The 20,000-nt window shown below is 42.6% G+C and overlaps 2 protein-coding genes across 4 annotated transcripts in view; one reads left to right on the forward strand and one right to left on the reverse strand.

Annotated features, from left to right (window-relative positions):
• Positions 1–4,855, forward strand: part of LOC308101239 (uncharacterized protein) — a 23,398-nt gene extending 18,543 nt beyond the window's left edge. For all 3 annotated transcript variants that reach the window (XM_080450635.1, XM_080450636.1, XM_080450637.1), the window contains 6 exons: positions 1–127; positions 244–404; positions 492–712; positions 808–931; positions 1,452–1,543; positions 1,944–4,855. The exon at positions 1–127 is cut by the window's left edge and continues 449 nt beyond it. In XM_080450635.1, coding sequence (XP_080306761.1) covers positions 1–127; positions 244–404; positions 492–712; positions 808–931; positions 1,452–1,543; positions 1,944–2,094 — 876 coding nt within the window. In that variant the 3' untranslated portion in view covers positions 2,095–4,855. The remainder of the gene's footprint in view (positions 128–243; positions 405–491; positions 713–807; positions 932–1,451; positions 1,544–1,943) is intronic.
• A 2,636-nt stretch (positions 4,856–7,491) lies between these two features.
• The window catches only part of LOC308101597 (uncharacterized protein), a gene marked incomplete at both ends in the record, with an annotated part of 46,802 nt that continues 34,293 nt past the window's right edge, over positions 7,492–20,000 (reverse strand). The window contains 5 exons of the mRNA XM_080451018.1: positions 7,492–7,776; positions 8,630–8,727; positions 8,842–8,869; positions 8,999–9,189; positions 10,761–11,066. Coding sequence (XP_080307144.1) covers positions 7,492–7,776; positions 8,630–8,727; positions 8,842–8,869; positions 8,999–9,189; positions 10,761–11,066 — 908 coding nt within the window. The remainder of the gene's footprint in view (positions 7,777–8,629; positions 8,728–8,841; positions 8,870–8,998; positions 9,190–10,760; positions 11,067–20,000) is intronic.

Raw genomic sequence — 20,000 nt, forward strand, 5'->3', positions numbered from 1 at the left:
GATCGCAGCCTTTCTGAACTGGAGAGGAAACAACTTGCACATCAGTTTTTCCAGAGCTTATCTATTCTTCATCGCCAGGATCCTAAAATTATCCACCGCGAGCTCAAGCCCCAGAATGTCTTGATTGGTAAGCTACCGGGAAAAAAATTAATAAGCAAATAATATCCGAAATATATGCAACAGATGCATTTTTGCTGAATCTATAACCCTTTATTATGTTGATGTACCCAATTTTCCTTGCAGATATTCAAAGCAAGGCAAGGCTGTCAGATTTTGGAATACGCCGAGAATCACCCCAAGGACAAACGACCATGTTCACAAGAGTTGCACGAACGAAATGCTGGAAGGCAAAGGAGACTTTGGACGATGATGACTTCCAATATGATAGAAGCACCGACATCCAGGTTGTTCTTTTATTCTGTGTGAGAACAATTTAATTAATGACAATAACATGAAAATGTTCTTACTCAATTTACATGTTCATTCTAAAGGTGGCTGGGATGTTGATGTACTACATCCTTTCTGGAGGAGACCATCCATTTGGCACAGGCATTCGATGTGAAACCAACATTCTGGATGGAAAGTACAAGCTGGACCAGGTTCAGGATGTGGTTGCCAAGGATCTTATCGAGAGGATGATCAATGAAGAGCCAGAGGAACGACCTACTGTGGAGGAATGCTTGGCTCATCCCTACTTCTGGACAAACGACAGGTACGATAGAAACTTCATTCCTTCCACATTATTCATTCATTCACTGATATCTAAACGTTCATAGTCTAATGCTTTCACTATAATTTATTTCCCAGGAGAGTAGAGTACTTGAGAAGGATTGGAAAGGAGGTTGAGAACTGTCCAGATGATGACAAGGACCTCATCACTGTGCTGGACCAGTATGCTGAGCAGGGACAGTTCAACACATGGAAACACAAGGTGAGTTTTTTGCCAATATTGTGAGAGAAAGAAAAAAAACACACACACACACACACACACACACACACACACACACACACACACACACACACACACACACACACACACACACACACACACACACACACACACACACACACACACACACACACACAATTGCACTTCAACCTTTGTTTGCTCTATTTCTCTATTTAAAAAAACTAAATCATTCAATTCATTATTTCACTTTAAACGCTGTTGCAGAAATCTTTAGTGTAACTCTGAAATAATTTCTACAAAGAGTCAGATCAGAATAAGATGAGAGAGTCTATAATAGGAGCTCCTATGAGAAGGATGTATGTGTGTGTGTGTGTGTGTGTTTGTGTGTGTGTGTGTGTGTGTGTGTGTGTGTGTGTGTGTGTGTGTGTGTGTGTGTGTGTGTGTGTGTGTGTGTGTGTGTGTGTGTGTGCACGCGCGCGTGTCAAAGATAAAATATCAAGTCCCTTTCATTTGATCATGTCAAGTTGTAATTTTCCCCCAGTTTCCACCTGAGTTGAAGATGGATGAAATGAAGTCGTACCCTGAGAACTCTTTTGGACTGCTGTGCTTCATTCACAATCTCCATGAGCACTAGTAAGTTGAATTACATTTAAAAACAACACAAACTTATTTGATCCCCACCGAAATGTATGGAGCACTTCTCATGGAGCATTTTCCCTGGGTGTTAAGTGTCGGTCCAAGTCTGTTCTGTTTATCACTGTTACACTTGAATTGTAGGACAATGATACTAATGTATTGATTGATGTATTGATTGATGACGCGAGCGAGCGTGTGTGTGTCTGTATGTATGTATGTATTCCTATTGAATATTGTTTCGGAACCTGCATTAAATTATGTTTTACTGCTTATAAAAGGATAAGTTTGACCATAAGACTAACATAGTTATTTGGTTATAATATGGTTATATCACTGTAGATGTGTGTGTTCACCATCAGATGTTGTGACTCCAGTGATCACTGCTTTGTGTTCACAGTGCTGAAGAGGCAGCTGGTGTTGACCTGATGGAGATGTTTCCTGATCTGTTTGGATGTGTTTACCAGTTTGCCCAAAAACAAGACTGGAACTCAAGGCCAACCCTGAAGGACATGTTTCACACAGAAGATGTCTTCACCAGTTCTGTATGAAAGTCCACAAACCCCTTAGAGAAAGACACTTTTCAGTCTAGCAATGACTCAGTGTCTTGAAGGACTCTTGTGATTAAAGAGTCCAATATGCAGTATCCTGTAGTAACAAAACATGTTCCCCTCCTAATCTAGTTGTCCCCACCGGGAGGACATAGAGCCTCCACCCTACTCCTCCCATTCAACATTCCCCATCGACATGTGCCGCCCAGCCAATAGGAGTGAATGTAGCTACAAAGATCACCCTCCCCCAGCCAATAGGAGCGCATGTAACAACAAAGATCACCCTCCCCCAGCCAATAGGAGTACATGTCGCAACAAAGATCACCCTCCCCCAGCCAATAGGAGCGCATGTAGCAACAAAGATCACCCTCCCCTAGCTTCCCTCCCCCAAACAGTGCCATTTGTAATTGTATAGACATAGACCAAACCAGATGCACCATGGTAGAATTGAACCTCTAGGGATCTACGGTGGTGGGCAGGTAGTACTTTACCCCTGCACCACCCGAGCGCCCTCCTATACAGCTTCAGTTTGAAACTGTGCACACACACTCCCTGGATGCCAATTCAGAACCTCTGCCCCAAATCTTTCACATGGGCCTGTTATAGCGCCACCAGGAGACCGATTTGTGCAAAACCCATTTCTTTTATATTACTCCTACAGATTTTATCCAAACGTCATGCAAATCGGTAAAAAAACACAGTATCTCTATAGTCATGTGATCAACAGGGATCTGTCCGATTTCCCATATTCCATCCTCATTGGCTAAGTTTGGCTTCCAAAGTTTGCAGGATTGGTCCGTTTTGAACAAAAAGCCCTCGGCTTGCGATTTCCGTGAAATTTCACACGCACATTCCCACTAGGCCGAGGAAGAAATGCCACCCTTTTCTTGCCACCAGCAGGTCTAATTTAGCAAAACACATTTTTGGAACAAAATGCCTCAAATCATGAATGCAGTGTCTGATTGCCGTGAAAGGCCTAAGAATAAATGGCACCCTTTTCACATTGGCCTATTATAGTGCCACCAGGAGTCCAGAATAACGTACCTGACCTGGCGGAGACCTGTGCTCCGAGGAGCACTTTTTCTAGTTGTTGTTGTTTTTTTTACTTTTCTTGTGGATGTTTTATGATGTACAGCATGGGTTCCCAAACATTTCAGCCCGCGACCCCAAAATAATGCGGCCATTGACTCGTGACCCCGCCTAACCCTGAGTTAAAAAAAACATGTTTACGTCTAAATTGTGTTATACTTGTAGTATGACTTTTGACTCTAGGCCCACTACTTGTACTGTTAATAATCTTGTTCATATAGAATTCAATCAATCACATTTACAGTACCTATTGAGATGGGTAAAATGTACTATTTGTAACTTTAGATTGTATTTCATTCGTTCTGTTGAATTTTTAATTCAAAATAAAAATATTTTTAATTACCCAAAATAATTTAGCGACCTCACCGTCAGTGTTGGGGTCGCGACCCCGAATTTGGGAACCCCTGATGTACAGTATGTGACGTACATTATGATGTCGTCTGGTTTATTTTCTTACGGTGAGGGAAAATGTACTTCTTTGCTAAATCCAGTATATATATATATATATCCATCCACTGTTGTTACAGTATGTATCAGTCCACTTTATTGGATCTTGTTTAGTCGATACACTTTTGTGTAATTTGTTTTAGCTCTTGCTCATTTGATTCTCCTATTTGTCTCATCGGTTTAAGACAGTAGGTAGCTGATATATTGCAATTTTACCTTAGGGCTAGGTATGCTCTTAGTTGCTTGTTTTAGAAGAGAATGCACTTAAGGCTTCTGGTGATTAGTAGTTTCCTTGCCTACCTATGTTGAATGCACTTACTGTAAGTCGCTTTGGATAAAATCATAAAATGACTGTAATGTAATGTAATGTAATGACCTTCTTTTATCGCAACAGCTCACAAATCTTGCTGCTGTGTTTGCACTCAGGGTCAGCTCTAGTCTACACTGCATTCTCCAGGGGAAAGACAATTGATTGAATAGACCCCTTAAAGGAGTAGTTCACCCAAAAAATTACTTATTTTCTATCAATTACACACCCCATGAAGCATTGAATTCATGGAGATTTTTTGTGATTGTGATTTTTATTTTTGTCGCATTCCTGAGCCAATAATTTGATTACCGGTGGAAAGATGCTAATGTATCCGGTAGGGGACTCAAAGTCGTCTCTTTGAGTCTCCTACCGGAAATACATCCGGTCATCAAATTATTGGCACAGGAATGCGTCAAAAACAAAAAAATCTCCATGAATTCAAGGCTTCATGGTGTGTGTAATTTATAGAAAATAAGAAATGTTTTCGGTGAACTATTCCTTTAACAGACGACGTCACACTGATAAGAACCAGTATGCGCGCGCAGGCCGGCACCAAATGAACCCCATTCTGTCATGTATCGCTAGGAGGCGCCTCACTAGCCAACACACAAGAGGAGGTTGAATGAACTGAAAGCAGCGAAACCCCGAAACAATATGTTGGGAATTGATTACATGACACAATCACCTGTGCATCCAGTCTCAATGTTGGTAAACAAATAATTGGTCTATATTTCATTGAAGAGAAATGCAAACAGCACGAGTGCAGTCGTACAGTCAATTAGCAGGAATGTTTTTATTATCTGTGATGTGGAGGGAACAACTGACAACATTGTTTATAAGGAGCTCCTTTAACTGTCTGTGACTCATTCAAGCATCTTTGTAATACATTTGCTTTGGTAATAAAATAACATTCTCCATTAATGTCAAATTCTCTAAAGACTTCTGCTTTTTTAGAAATACAACATTTGTTTTTGCTTACATGTATACAACGATATATACATATACCCAATCTTTATATATTCTTCAATTATGCCGGGAAAATATATTTTAAAAGATCAGAGTGCTGACTATTAAACCATGTAATGGGTAAAAACCTTTACAAAAAAACGCATTTAAAAAAAAAGTTGATGGCAAAAGTACATTCTTACACCTGTTATCAATACACATGGTTCGGTTTTTTTTATGCTTAAAAAAATAAATAAAAAAATTAAGTTGTGAATCCTTGTCTTGTGCAAGTTTAGATGTAAAAAAAAAAAGGAAACCAGACCAATTATTTTTATAAATCTTATGTAATTCATATATATAAATCCTTTAAGAATATATTTTCACCAAACTTTTTTTTCCGAAATTATTGTGTTAATAAATAATAATCTTAAATATTTTGGTAGGACATGATTTGTCCCAATTCTCAAGAATGGGTGGTCATATATATTACACTCAAACACGATAGGGACAGTTGTGAGGGGCCCCGGCAGTGTTGGGGGTTACGGGAGGCTTTCACTTAGGAAGGGGCCTAACGCCCCTTTTCTAGTATTATTGTAGTGTTGCTGTAGCAGTGTAAAGGCCCTGATACATGTGTACGTTTTTGTATCGATATCAACAAGCAACATCAGTTGTCAATGTTTACATTTCATTTTTCTATTCAGAAATAGCAAACTCTTAAGTGGAAATTCCAGATCATCAACCCACCTAAAAAAAACTAAAAAATCATTTGACATTTCCTAATGCACCACTTTACCATAGCATTTGATATTTTCATTGATATTGATAAGACCTGTAATCCAACACTAATAGAATAATTGGAGGGGACAGGAATAGAACGAACCGTTATCTGCTATTTTCAAAATAGAAGCTTTACAAGCTAATACAAGTGATCTATATCTTCAAGCTCACAACACGTCACATCGCAACGTGTTGTTGTGAGCTTGCAGATCGGCTATTTTCTCTAGCTTTGAAAATATTAGTTTTTTTAAACTTTACACCTACGTACATGACATGCCCAAAACAGGGATTGATTATTAATCAGTTATTTTATTTTATAAAATTATTGACTCCTGTTGTATAATCGATTGAATGATTAGCTTGATTAATTGTTGCACGACACGTCATCCTCCGAGATGGTTAAAGGGATAGTTCACCCCCCAAAAATACTTTTTTTCCTATGGATTAGTCACCCCATGGAGACTTGAATTCATGGATATTTTTTTGTTTTAAGCCAATAATTTGACGACCAGCAGCGGTTCCGGTAGGAGACACAAAGAGTCTCCTTTGTGTCTCCTACCGGAACCGCTGCTGGACGTCAAATTATTGGCTATTATTCGTTATTTTTCTGGTAAACTACTCCTGTAAAGGGCTGGTCCCCTCTGCCGCATGGCTGGTTCATGTAGGTGCTGTCCTCTGTCGCTGATGGCCCAGGGCTGGCTGCCACGGGTAGGACTGGTCTCGAACCGGCAGTAGTAGATGTTCAGTTCCTTGGGGGGAGAGGCAGGCTGGTTCACTTCACTATCTGGTTTTGGCTTTGCCGTCCTTTAAGGTGTGTAGGCCTACCGCCTGCCACGTGGCCCTGATGTTACAGTAGATCAGGTGTTTCGGTGCACAACACTGCATTGATTGATTGAACACTTCTTTAAAAAGTTAAAGCTCTTTTGTTTTTATTTCTCAAGGTACAAAGAAACAGATAACATTACAACAACATTCATCAGTTCAACTGTAAATGTCCAAGAAGAACGTAGAAACGTTCAGTCCAAGTTCAAAACAACACTTTACGTGAGCTGTTCCAACAACACAGATATAAGCAACACAATGAAAACGATACAATGCCAACTAGAGCTGTTGAAATGATACTATAAAATAAAAGCTCATAAATTACCTTAAACAATAAAATACTATGCACACTATGGCTTATCGCTCATAACTATTGTACTTTTAAAGAAATAAATCTATATACGTAAACATAAAATAGAACAAAAACGAGGCATTTATTTATATATATAATATAACCGGGAATATCAAGACCGGGAACGTGTCTGTGTCACTTTAGATTTCTTTGGCTATTCAAAAATAGCAGATTTGCAAGCCGCACTATGAGCTTGTAGATCTGCTATTTTTGAAAAAGAAAAGTCGTGAGAATGCCTGCAAATCTTTGAATATATGTATACATTTTTAACTCAAATCTTTGCTTCTGGGGGGTCCCTGGAACAAAATATTTTCAGATGGGGGTCCACGGCCGAGTACATATAATTTTGGGGGTCCTTGAGAGCTTGAGAACCACCGACTATGTATAGCAATATACGAAAGAAAAAAAAACTGTTAGGATTTAGAAGGTATTTGTAGAATCCCCCAGAAGCAAATATTTGAGTTAAAAATGTTCGCTTTAAAAATATACATATTCAAAGATTTGCACACATTTTAGATTTTTTTTCAAAAATAGCAGATCTACAAGCTCATACCGTGGCACTCGGTGCCGCGCTATGAGCTTGTAGATCTGCTATTTTTGAATAGCAAAAGAAACCTAAAAATGACAGATTATTTCCCGGTCTACTGTAAATGGGTTACAGATCCACCTCTTCATACTGGTGGTATTCTGTCTCGTCACTGGGTCCAGCTTCAACATCTACTTGGAGATCGATCTCTTCATACTGGTCACTACTAGGTCCAGCTTCAGAACCTCCTCGTTGTTCTATCTCTTCATACAGGTGGTATTCTGACTCTTCACTGGGTCCAGCTTCAGCACGGGACCCAGCAACGTTATAATAGACCAACTCAACGTTCTCCCCTCTTACGTTATAATAAACCAACTCAACGTTCTCCCCTCCGCCACTCTGCCCTCTGGTGTCCTGGAGAAACACAGCGGAACACAACTTTAATTTCACTGGATCAGATCTGTCTCGCTTAACCACTTAAACCCTCTAAAGCAGTGGCAGCCATTTTGTGGTTCCACAGACTTGGCTCCAGGCTTAATCCAGGCGGAAATCTCTATGGGAAAGATTAATGGGGTTTCTGTCTGTGGAACCACACAATGGCCACCACTGCTATGCCCTTTTGTACGTAGCAAAAAGAGCAGATCTACAAGCTCGCATTGTGTCACGCTGTGAGCTTGTGGATCGGCTATTTTTGCCAAATGTTTGCATATTAAGACCCAGAATAGGGACACTAGGGTTCATGTGGTTAAATAAAAACAAACATGTGTCACTGTCACTGTCATTGTGGTTGAGCACCCCTCCTATGGTCCTACAGTATGTGTTGTTTGTTGTAGTAGTCAAGACAATCAAGAAGGTCACTATATTTGCAGTGGTGGAAAAAGTACTCAAATGTCTTACTTAAGTAAAAGTATCAATACTGCAATGTGAACATACTCTGTTACAAGTAAAAGTCCGGAATTCAAAATGTACTTGAGTAAAAGAACAGAAGTATTAGCATCAAAATGTAACACCAAAACCGTTACACGTTACACCAAACCTCTTCGCCGATCTACAAGCTCACAACGCGTCTGCTTGTAGATCTGCCATTTTCGGCTAATGTTCCCCCCAGAATAGGGATGCGAGGGTTCAAGTGGTTATTGTAAGAATAAAACTTAAGTCCCTATCACACAGAGATTTGGCGGCCCCAATGCAGTATCTCGGAGGACCCCCTACGGGTCCAGGGCCTCCTGTTGAAGACCCCATGTATAGATAGTATATAATACATTACCTTCCAGAGGTGATAGAGGACTCTGAATAACAGCACCAGCAGCAGCAGCAGCAGAACTGTGAGGGTGACTCTGATGACGTCATACGTCAGACGAGAGGCTGCGTGAGAGAAATATGATGCAATAAGAACATCAGCAAACGTCATGGAAGGAACAGCTCTTTAATGGGAAAATGATAGTATGCCTTTAAAAAAATCAATTTCATTCAGGTTACCTGTGACAGTGAGAGACAGGAGCTCGCTCTCGGAGGAGAAGTTATGGCTGTACAAATTGGTGTGATTTATAACAACATTGATGTGATAAACACAGCTGTAGTTCCCTTGGTGGGTGTGGTCTGCTGCAGGAAACAGGAAGTTGGCAGAGTGATTGACAGTCTTCTGGGTGTGGTTGTGTGTCGTGTTGGATCCCGTGAAGGTGAGGTTGAAGGAGCCTCCTGGGAACTGTGGTTGGATGGAGCAGCTGATGGTGAAGTTGGAACCCTCCAACACCTGCAGCCCCTGCTGCTGGCCCCACGAAACGTTGACGGTGGGGAAGACAGTGATGATTGGCTTCAGCAGCAGATCTGTAACAAGACAAGAGGTGGTTGGCTGAAACAGCAGATATGTAAAAAAGAGTAGCCATAGCCAATGAGATGAATCCAAAGCTAGCGATCAAACATATTGGAAAGGATTTACTAAATGTCAAAGTGAATTTCGAACACCATTGGTCGTGAACAGACTGATGCATGATAAGTGTGCAATGACGGACTATACCACAATTCTGTCTGATGCTAGAATAAGCCCAAATATTAAAATAGGTTTAAAAAGTGTCTCAGAAAATTCCATTCCATCCACATTGAACTAGGTTTTCTCATTCTCCACAGACGTTTGCCACTGTATAAGATCTCCATATATGGGCATGAACGGGTCACAGACTGGTGACCGCGGGTATTCTGACAGGGTATAATGGGTATTGCATAACAGGGTGGGGCATGCATTCCCTATTTGCATCGTTCCCAACTTGCATCATTCCCGAGTAGGCCGGGTCTAGTCTCAATAACTTCGGAATGGATTCTGTGATGTTAGAATCCATTCTCGATCCCCATCCCTAGACCTGAGACAGTGTGTGTTCAGGTGGACACAGAGCTGCACTTCCTTCTAAACTGTCCTCATTATGAAAATGGTACACAAACATATTTCCCAGAATTCAATTTTGTTACTTTTTTAACTCATTTCCTGCCATACACGCATAAAGTCGTTCTATTAAATAGCACACTTGCCCGCCAAATCGCATAAATGCGTTATTATAAAAAAAAATCACACCCTGTGTGAAGTGGGCGGTGTCTTGCTAGCTAATCACAATACTGAATGGAGTCAACCAATCATGTACAAAAGATAAATACATTTATTGAAACACTCTTTATGATGGACGAAACCATAACTTGAAAAAAACAATTATTTGGTTTTTTTCAAGTTATGCTTTCTTATATAGGGCTATGCACATGTGTCATGTGACACTGGCCAATCACAGTCCTGAATAGACTGTGATTGGCCAATCACAGCGCAGGATAATTCTACAAATTTCCTGGGCCCAGATCACAGCGCAGGAAAATGTACATTTTTCCAAATCTCACTTATAGGGGCGGTTTCACCGCCCAAAAAAATTGGCACACTGTTTTAGGCACCGTAAAGCTCTGGGATGATCCATCGTCAACCAGAGAAGAAGTATGTGGATGTGACATCATTCCAAAAAACGTCACTTCCGCCCGCCTTGACTATGGGATTTTCAGAAAAACAGCTGTAATTCAGTTGCTGTTTTTTGCATTGAAAACCACTGTTTTTTGCATTGAAAACCACTGTTTTTTGCATTGAAAACCACTGTTTTCAGCGGGCCCCAGCTCCGAAATGGCGGATCGCGGTTGGATTGTTGTGGTTCGTCTGAATACACAATACACAATGTCAATGTCGCTTCAACGGCGTTTCAAATATCATCGGATGAAGGTAAATACCCCTGGCAAGGGGATAACAAACGATGTTTAATACCTTGGCGGGTGATGTGTTAAGACAGACAGACAGACAGACAGACAGACAGACAGACAGACAGACAGACAGACAGACAGACATAGATGGATAGGTAAGTCATTGTTTGTGTTACCTGAGCAGGTAAACTCCAGTCTGCCAGTGGAATTTAAAGGCTCTATTGCTACACACTCCCGCCTCGGTGAAGATTCAGATCCAACACAGGAAGATATCGTCTTCCATACAGGTTGAATTGAACCAGACCTAATCTCGATTGAAAGAGCAGAGCCACAGTCCAGCTGTCTACACTCTGTAGATGCTGATTTCAGGTTCCAGTAGAAAGGAGAATTAACATCCACTGGTCTCCACTCTCCCTGGTGTTTCATCTCCAGTCCACCATGACAGTTACTGGTTCCTCCCACCAACCTGACATCATCAGGTTCTGTAGAGAGAAAAGAGAGCAGTAGCACCGGAACGATGGTCCTGTAAGACCGTATGGGCATATAGACAGGACACTTTTGCATTTAATTTAACATAGACAATGATAACTTGTTTAATAAAGCACTATGTAACCTTGGAATAGCACTGTACAGATCAAGTTAAAAATGTTATCATCATTATTACCTGAGCAGGTGAGTCCAACAGTCTTGTCAGGTGAGCAGGTGTTTCTAGTTGAGTCTGAGGTGTTACAGTTCAGGAGAACAGACTCGTTGCCTTCACACTGGAACTCTTTGGTCCACATTGATGCATTCACTTCTCCATAAAGCGCCCCCTGGAGGACTGAAGCAGCCCCACAGCCAAGCTCCCTACAGACCACCTCTGCATCCTGCTGGTCAAAGTCACCTTCACACACTGAGACCCACGACTGATTAGACTTCACCTCCACTCTGCCTGAACACAAATTAGTCCCATTCACCAACCTCACGGACGCTAAAGAGAGAGAGAGAGAGAGAGAGAGAGAAAGAGAAAGAGAGAGAGACTTAATGGATGAACTGTACAATACAGATTATTGTAAAAGTTGAAGTAATTGTTACCTGAACAGGTCACATCCAGTCTGTCAGTGGACTCAATAGAAACAATATTCTTTCCACACTCCGTTAGAGAAGATTCATACCCAACACAGGAAGATCTAATCATCCATACAGGTTGATCTGTAGAACCATAACTCCTTTTTATTGAAACAGCAGAGCCACAGTCCAGCTGTTTACACACTACAGATGTTGACTTCAGGTTCCAGACAAACCAACCCTCCACTGGTCTCCACTCTCCCTGGTGTTTCATCTCCAGTCTACCAGCACAGCTACTGGTTCCTCCCACCAACCTGACATCACCAGGTTCTGTACAGAGACAAGAGAGCAGTAGCAGGAACAAGTTTTCAACTGTGTGTGTGTGTGTGTGTGTGTGTGTGTGTGTGTGTGTGTGTGTGTGTGTGTGTGTGTGTGTGTGTGTGTGTGTGTGTGTGTGTGTGTGTCTTTGTACGTATGTCTGTATGTGTGCATGCGTGCATGTTAATGTTTGTGTATGTGGTTGTGCAGCAGAGATGGCAAAATGTTACACATAGAACCAATGAGACCCACAACTGCTTGCATTTGTTAAGCCATTTGTTTGTTGCATATAAGCATGTGCGCACACACTCGCACACATACATTCAAACATTGACAGTAGGCTGATATTGGTATAGTATTTATGGGAGGTCATAAAGTGTCTTGGTGTGACTATCAGGACATTTAAAAACATTTGCGTATTAACAGGCTCAATAGTAAAATCCCCCTGCTGATATTTCTGTCTTTTATGGTACGGTACAAATTGTGTGATTGTTCAAATGACATTTCAGTATGTTTCGTTTACTCAAGTAATTGGCTTACACGTTGAGGCAGCCCAATGGACCCTGTGATTGAATTAAAACAATATTATTCTTCCTGTTTTTATGATAGCCGTTGTTATTTAATTAGGCCACAATACACATTATTATAATCATGATTAAACAAATAACACAACATTACAATGTGTAGATTCATAACCATTAAAATCATATAAAAGGTTTTTTCATCAGCCTAATACACACAGAGACACTAAAGTATTGAGCTGTAGTGTGGCAGAGAAACAGAAATGGATGAACTGTACAGATTATTATCAATGTCGAAGTCATTGTTACCTGAACAGGTCACCTCCAGTCTGTCAGTGGAATCAATAGAATCAATAACTTTTCCACACTCCCTCAGTGAAGATTCAGATCCAACACAGGAAAATATAAGCTCCCATACAGATTGATCTGTAGAACCAGAACTGCTTTCTATTGAAACAGCAGAGCCACAGTCCAGCTGTCTACACACTACAGATGATGACTTCAGATTCCAGGATGGATTAATCAGACGATCAACCACTGGTCTCCATTCTCCCTGGTGTTTCATCTCCAGTCTACCAGTACAGTTACTGGTTCCTCCCACCAACCTGATATCATCAGGTTCTGTGCAGAGCATAATACACACAGAGACACACACAAAGTATTGAGTTGCACTTTGGCAGAGAAACAGGAGTACGACCAACATGGAACAGGAAGCAGTAAATGATCACTGATCACATCGCAGCAGTTCAATGAAGGATCACTTTCATCATAAAAGCTTTCATCTTAATATTACAGCTTCATTCATCAATTTGTTGCAATGATTGAGTTGCTGCAGTCTGTAAAAGCCCCCACATTTGGAACTATGGATATTAAAAGCACAGTGACTCCGTCAATAACATGTGCTTTCAAACTCCACACAGAAAGGCCCTTTCGCCAACCCCACCTAGGGTATGGGCACTGATGACGCGGAGGAGAGAACACGCCCCCAGCGTCCACAGCGTCCCCTGCGGTTGCCGCAGTTAACCACAGTTTGGGTGGATTATAATGATTAATTAATATTGGATAAACCGTGGGTGAAATAATGCGGGAATTAAATTAATGATATCAATCTATAAGGCCTAATATAGCTTTTGAAAAGCACGAAATCTCGCCGTGCATGCGTTTGTAGTATTTTAATATTACGTCATCAGGCACAAATTAGCCGCCTACTGCAAGTTGCCAACAACAGTGTACCACAGTGTGCAGCCGTTGTTGCCATATCTTGCGAGAGAAATAAGCAGCCAGGTCTATGAAAACAAGCCCAAAACAAGTGCCAAACGAGCCCAAAAGTCACTTATAAAAAGCAGATATGGCAACAAAGTGAACGCGAAAGTAAAGTGAATGAAGCTCCGTCTTTTGGGTGACAAAAACCCCGTCCGCGCATCTCTAGTGCACGTGTATGTACTCAAAACACAAACAGCAGTTTAAATAAATGTGAATTAACCGCACAAAATGAACGCTCACTTAATTAATCAAAATCTATCAATTAAATATCAAAATATTATGAATCAAGGTCGACAGGTGAGCCAATGGAAACGGGCGTAGGCGGGGTTTGGATTCTAGGGGCAGAGTTTTTCCGCAACCCTGACGGAAGTCCTGTTGCATCTGAAAGCAGGCATTAATGACATGGAAAGTCAAACTGATGGAAGAACTCTTATTGCCTCTCTTTTATCCTGCTATTAAACTATTTGTGTCTTCTATTTGTTTTAATTTGATAGTTATTTATTTATCTCTTCTGTGTTATGATATTATAATTTACTGTATGTTATTCTCCGAAGCACTACTATGTAACCTTGCTAAAGTATATTATTATTATGACTATTATTACCTGAGCAGGTGAGTCCAACAGTCTTGTCAGGTGAGCAGGTGTTTCTAGTTGAGTCTGAGGTGTTACAGTTCAGGAGAACAGACTCGTTGCCTTCACACTGGAACTCTTTGGTCCACATTGATGCATTCACTTCTCCATAGAGTGCCCCTTGGAAGACTGAAGGAGCCCCACAGCCAAACTCCCTACAGACCACCTCTGCATCCTGCTGGTCAAAGTCACCTTCACACACTGAGACCCACGACTGATTAGACTTCACCTCCACTCTGCCTGAACACAAACTAGTCCCATTCACCAACCTCACTGACTCTGGAGGGAGAAAGAGAGAGAGAGTTTTTAGAATTTTGTATTTCTGTATAATCTCCATTGGGAAGAGACCCCGGGGCAGACCAAGGACTAGATGGGGGGGATTACATCTCCACACTGGCCTGGGAACGCCTCGGGATCCCCCAGGAGGAAGTGGCTAATGTTGCTCAGGAGAGGAAAGTCTGAAGCTCTCTGCTGGAACTGTTGCCCCCGTGACCCGACTCCGGATAAGCGGTTGAAGATGGATGGATGGATGGATAGTTCATCTTTATTACATTTTTACTTTTCGTTTTCATTACTTGTATCACTCTAATCTCAACTGCATCTGCATGCAGGCACACACACACAAGCAGGTACAGACAGACAGACAGACAGACAGACAGACAGACAGACAGACAGACAGACAGACAGACAGACAGACAGATAGATAGATAGATAGATAGATAGATAGATAGATAGATAGATAGATAGATAGATAGATAGATAGATAGATAGATAGATAGATAGATAGATAGATAGATAGATAGATAGATAGATAGACAGACAGACAGATAGTCACTGCTTGTCACCTGAACAGGTCAATTCCATTCTGATAGTGGAATTAACAGACTCCTTTGCTTCACACTCCCTCAGTGATGATTCAGACTGAACACAAAAAGATGAAATTCTCCATACAGGCTGATCTGTAAAACCAGAACTCCTTTCTGTTGAAACAGCAAAACCACAGTCCAGCTGTTTACACAGTACAGATGAGGAATTCTGGTTCCAATCAGACCAAACGTCCAGTGGTCTCCACTCTCCCTGGTGTTTCATCTCCAGTCTACCAGTACAGTTACTGGTTCCTCCCACCAGCCTGATATCATCAGATTCTGTACAGACTATACACACACAAGAAAATAAGGGTGATCATGTTGGCATAGAAGAACCATTTTTGGTACAAATGCTACATTTGTACACTCACAGAGTTACATTTACGGATGTTGCAGTGTAGTTTTCCAGAGAGAATATCTTGTGTGAAATGGGGGTCTGTGGGCTAATGTAGGCCTATACCAAACTGCGGGTCATTTGAAGAGAAAAAAAAACATATGGCCTTTTAAAGAACCATTTAAGAACCATTATTTTAATTTACCGAGTGCCATGAGGCCCAGCAATAGGAGTTGAGGAACCAGCAGCATGTCAGCCTGAGGTGGTCTCTGTGTCAGTTAATCTTGGGTTGGGGTCTTCTTGAAGGGTCTGTGTGTCAGTGGATCTTGGGTTGGGTCTTCTTGAAGGGTCTGTGTGTGTCAGTGGATCTTGGGTTGGGGTCTTCTTGAAGGGTCTGTGTGTCAGTGGATCTTGGTGTGTCTTTTTATCTGCTCCAAATGAGGGTGTCTTCACAGCTGGCATCATTTGATTGGCCGCACTGCATTAACAGCTGTGGCGTTCCCATGTTCATTTGAGACACCTTTTCTCTCTCTCTCAAAATGGGGTGTCTGTCTGTGGACTAATATGCTGGGTGTCCCGAGTCAAGACAGATCTCTGTAAAACACTCAAATGTCCTGGTTTTCAACATTCACCAGCAAATGTGGTCCTGTTTTTTTTATTAACAGTTCCAGGACCTGCTGCGGGTCCACCCCTCAACCCCAATAAACGTCAGCGTGCTGGCCGGCGAGCTGGCTGAGCACCAAGACCCTGTTTTTGTTGATCATTTGATTTCTGGTTTATCTCAGGGTTTTAGAGTAGGCGTTCTTTCAGACGTGAGCGAGACGTTTGTCTGTAATAACCTGCAATCGGCTTTTAAAGAGCCCGAAATCGTTTCTCAACTGCTCGAGAAAGAGTTGAACAAGGGGTATTTAATCGGGCCCTTTCGCGATTCCCCTTTCCCCCTGTTTCGCACTAGCCCCCTCGGCATCGCTACTAGAAAATACTCCGGAAAGAAAAGGCTCATTTTCGATCTGTCGGCCCCCCGCTCAGGCCCAGTGGCAAGCATAAATAGTCTGATCCCACTAGAACCATTTTCTTTGCACTACGCAACGGTGGACAATGCCATCAAGCTATTAAAATTAGCTGGCCATGGCGCATGGCTCTCAAAAGCGGATATTACGGACGCTCTTAAAATAGTGCCCATCCACCCTTCACAGTGGCACCTTTTCGGCATCAAATGGGAGGGAAATTTGTATTTCGCAGTGAGGCTGACGTTCGGCTGCAGAAGCAGCCCAGCCCTGTTTAATTTGGTCTCAGAAGCACTCTGCTGGATCATGGTGAATAGAATTCGCTTGCCCTCAGTAGTGCACCTACTCAACGATTTCTTACTCGTCGACCCGCCCAAGGACCATTCAGGTTCCTCCCTGGCCAAATTGAAATCTGCATTCTCTTTCCTAGGTATCCCCCTGTCAGAGGAGAAAACGCTTGGCCCGGTCGCATTGAATTCCTCGGCATCACGCTGGATAGCTGCGCCATGAAGGCTTCCCCGCCAGAGGAAAAGTTGCTGCGCATCCGCGAGATTACCCAATCCTACATCTCCAGCGCATCAATCACAAAACGCCAACTTTTGTCTCTGCTCGGGCACCCTAAACTTCGCAATGCGCGTCGTCCCTCAAGGCCGGTCCTTCATTTCTAGGTTACTGGCCCTAGCTTCATCCGTCCCTAATCTGTTCGATCTAGTGTCCCTAGATGAAGGGTGCAGGTCTGACCTACGGTTCTGGTCCGCCCTGCTCAATAATTGGAATGGCGTTTCTTTTTTTACGACGACATTTTACACTCTTCCGATTCCATGTCTTTTTTCACGGACGCGGCGCCATCCGTGGGTTTTGGGGGGTATTATTCAAGCTCGTGGTTCGCAAGAGAATGGCCTTCCCAATTCGCCGATCTCTCGCCCTCGTCCACGTTATTCGAAATGTATCCCATCGTAGCTGCTTGTTCAGTCTGGGGTTCTAGGTGGTGGCGCAAACGCATAACGGTGCTCTGTGATAACGAAGCCGTAGTTAGCATCATTAACAGAGGGCGCTCTGCATCGCCAGACATCATGTTGTTCATGCAGCGCCTCACTTGGCTATCCGTAATGCATAATTTCATCATTACGGCGCGTCACGTTCCCGGCCACTCGAATGTAATAGCAGATTCTCTCTCTCGTTCTAAATTGCAGGTCTTCCGCAGGCTAGGCCCGGATGCCTCTCCAACCCCAACTCCTGTTCCCCCTTACTCAGCGTTGATCCTCTCCTAGGCAACCTTCTCGAGTCTGCTAGGTTCTACATGAGGAAAGGCTTAGCCGATAGCACGATCGCCTCCTATGATTTTGCCTGGAAAACTTTTGCTTTCTTTTGCTATTCTGTTAGCGTGCCACTTTTTCCTGTTCATTTTACTACTGTTTGTACCTTCATTTGTTTCTGTAAGGATGTGAAGGAATTACGCCCCCCCTTACATTCGCAGCTTAGTCGCTGGGGTGCAATTTAACGCCAGGTGCCATGATCCCTCCTTCCCTAGCCTGTTTGCGCACCCTTCAATAAAGTTGATATTGAAAGGCATTGCCAAATCGTCCCCTCCTGTCTCCGACAACAGACGCCCCATTACACTTTCCATTCTCCATGCCATGATAAATGTTTTAAGGTCCGGCATCTTTACTCCTTACGTGGGCGCTCTACTAGAGAGCGCTTTTCTCCTCGCCTTTTATGGGTTCTTAAGAAGCGGGGAATTTACCACTCAGAACCTCTCCTTTAATCCCGATAAAGACGTATCTCTTTCCGATTTAGTTTTCTATCCTGATTATTTCATGCTAAATCTTAAACATTCTAAGTCAAAAGGCGCTTGCTCTGTAATCATAGCTCGCCTCGACTCTCCATTCTGTCCACATGCTTCCATGCTTAAGTATCTCCTTCTCAGGGTCCCTTCCCCTCAGTCAGGCCCCCTCCTCCTAACGCCCGAGAATAAGCCCTTATCCAAGGCATGGTTTATTACCCATCTAAAGCTAGTGCTCCTCAAATGTAGGCTCTCTCCCCAGCTTTATTCAGGCCACTCGTTTAGAATAGGCGCAGCTACTTCTGCTGCCAGTCAAGGTATCCCCACAGCTTCTCTCCAGCAACTGGGGCGTTGGTCCTCATCTGCATATGCGTCTTATATCCGACCTGACGCCGCTGCTATTCTTTCTGCTCAAAAAGCGTTCAAGCCCTGATCTCTATCGGTAAGTGCAAATGTTCATATAGCTGGTGGTGGTTCATGTCATTGCTAATCACGCTGGTCGCGTGCGTCCTCCTAGCTCCCCTCTTATCCTTCTCTCTGCCGGCCCAGCTGGCCTCTATACGAGCATGCCCCGGCTCCCGCATTTAGCCTCCCTCTGCTGGCTACATTTCTGCTGACCATCGCTGCATGGTCTTTCTGTGCTCTCTAGTAGCTTTAGCCTTCCATTGCTGCGCTAAATTTCTCTGGCCATCGCTGCATGGCTAGCCCATCCTATGCCATTTATAGTGGCTTTAGCCTTCCATTGCTGGCTAAATTTTCGACCATCGCTGCATGGTCACTCTGTGCTCCCTAGTAGCTTTAGCCTTCCATTGCTGGCTAAATTTCGCGACCCATCGCCGGTCACTCTATGCTATTTCAAGTATAGCTTTGCCCTTCAATTGCTGGCCAAATTTCACCTGACTGAAAAGGGTCAGTCTACGAGCGCCTCGCCGGCCTCGCATCTCCTAGCCTAGAAGCTGGCTACTTTTGTGGCCGGAGGCCATCCTACGCTATCCACTCTCTCCCCTTTCATTTTTCCGCTAATCGCCATTCCATTGCTCGCACATTCGTTTTTGCCGTTTATAGCTTTCTCTTTCATCTATCCAAGCGTCACGGTGCTTTCTCTTAACTTAACTCTCTTTTATTTTGGGGCTCTCTCCTGCTCCTAATCCTGCTTGATTAAATGCAAACGGAGTCTAATCGCCTGATCTTTAATTATTGATTTCTTGCCCACCTTTGGAGTTACATGGTGGAAAAAGTACTCAAATGTTTTACTTAAGTAAAAGTATCAATACTGCGATGTAGAAATACTCTGCTACAAGTAAAAGCACAGAATTCAAAATTTACTTGAGTAAAAGTACAAAAGTATTGGTATCAAAATGTACTTTAAGTACCGCAAGTAGAACGTACTCCTTGTGCAGAAAGTCCCATTTCACAAGTTTTCACATATATAAAATGTATAAAAATCTTTTGAAAATAGCAGATCGCATTGTGAGCTTGTAGATCTGCTTGTAGAGCTTGTAGGCCTACTTGAGTAAATGTACTTAGTTACTTTACACCACTGGAGTGACATCATGGTAAGGTAACCCTAATCTCTAAAGAACAGACTCAGAGCTGCTACTGCAAAGGTAAAAAATAACTGCAGAGGGTGCTGTTTTTCACTTTTC

Source organism: Gymnoscopelus braueri, assembly GCF_963280865.1.
Source record: "Gymnoscopelus braueri genome assembly, chromosome: 15".
NCBI lineage: Eukaryota > Metazoa > Chordata > Actinopteri > Myctophiformes > Myctophidae > Gymnoscopelus > Gymnoscopelus braueri.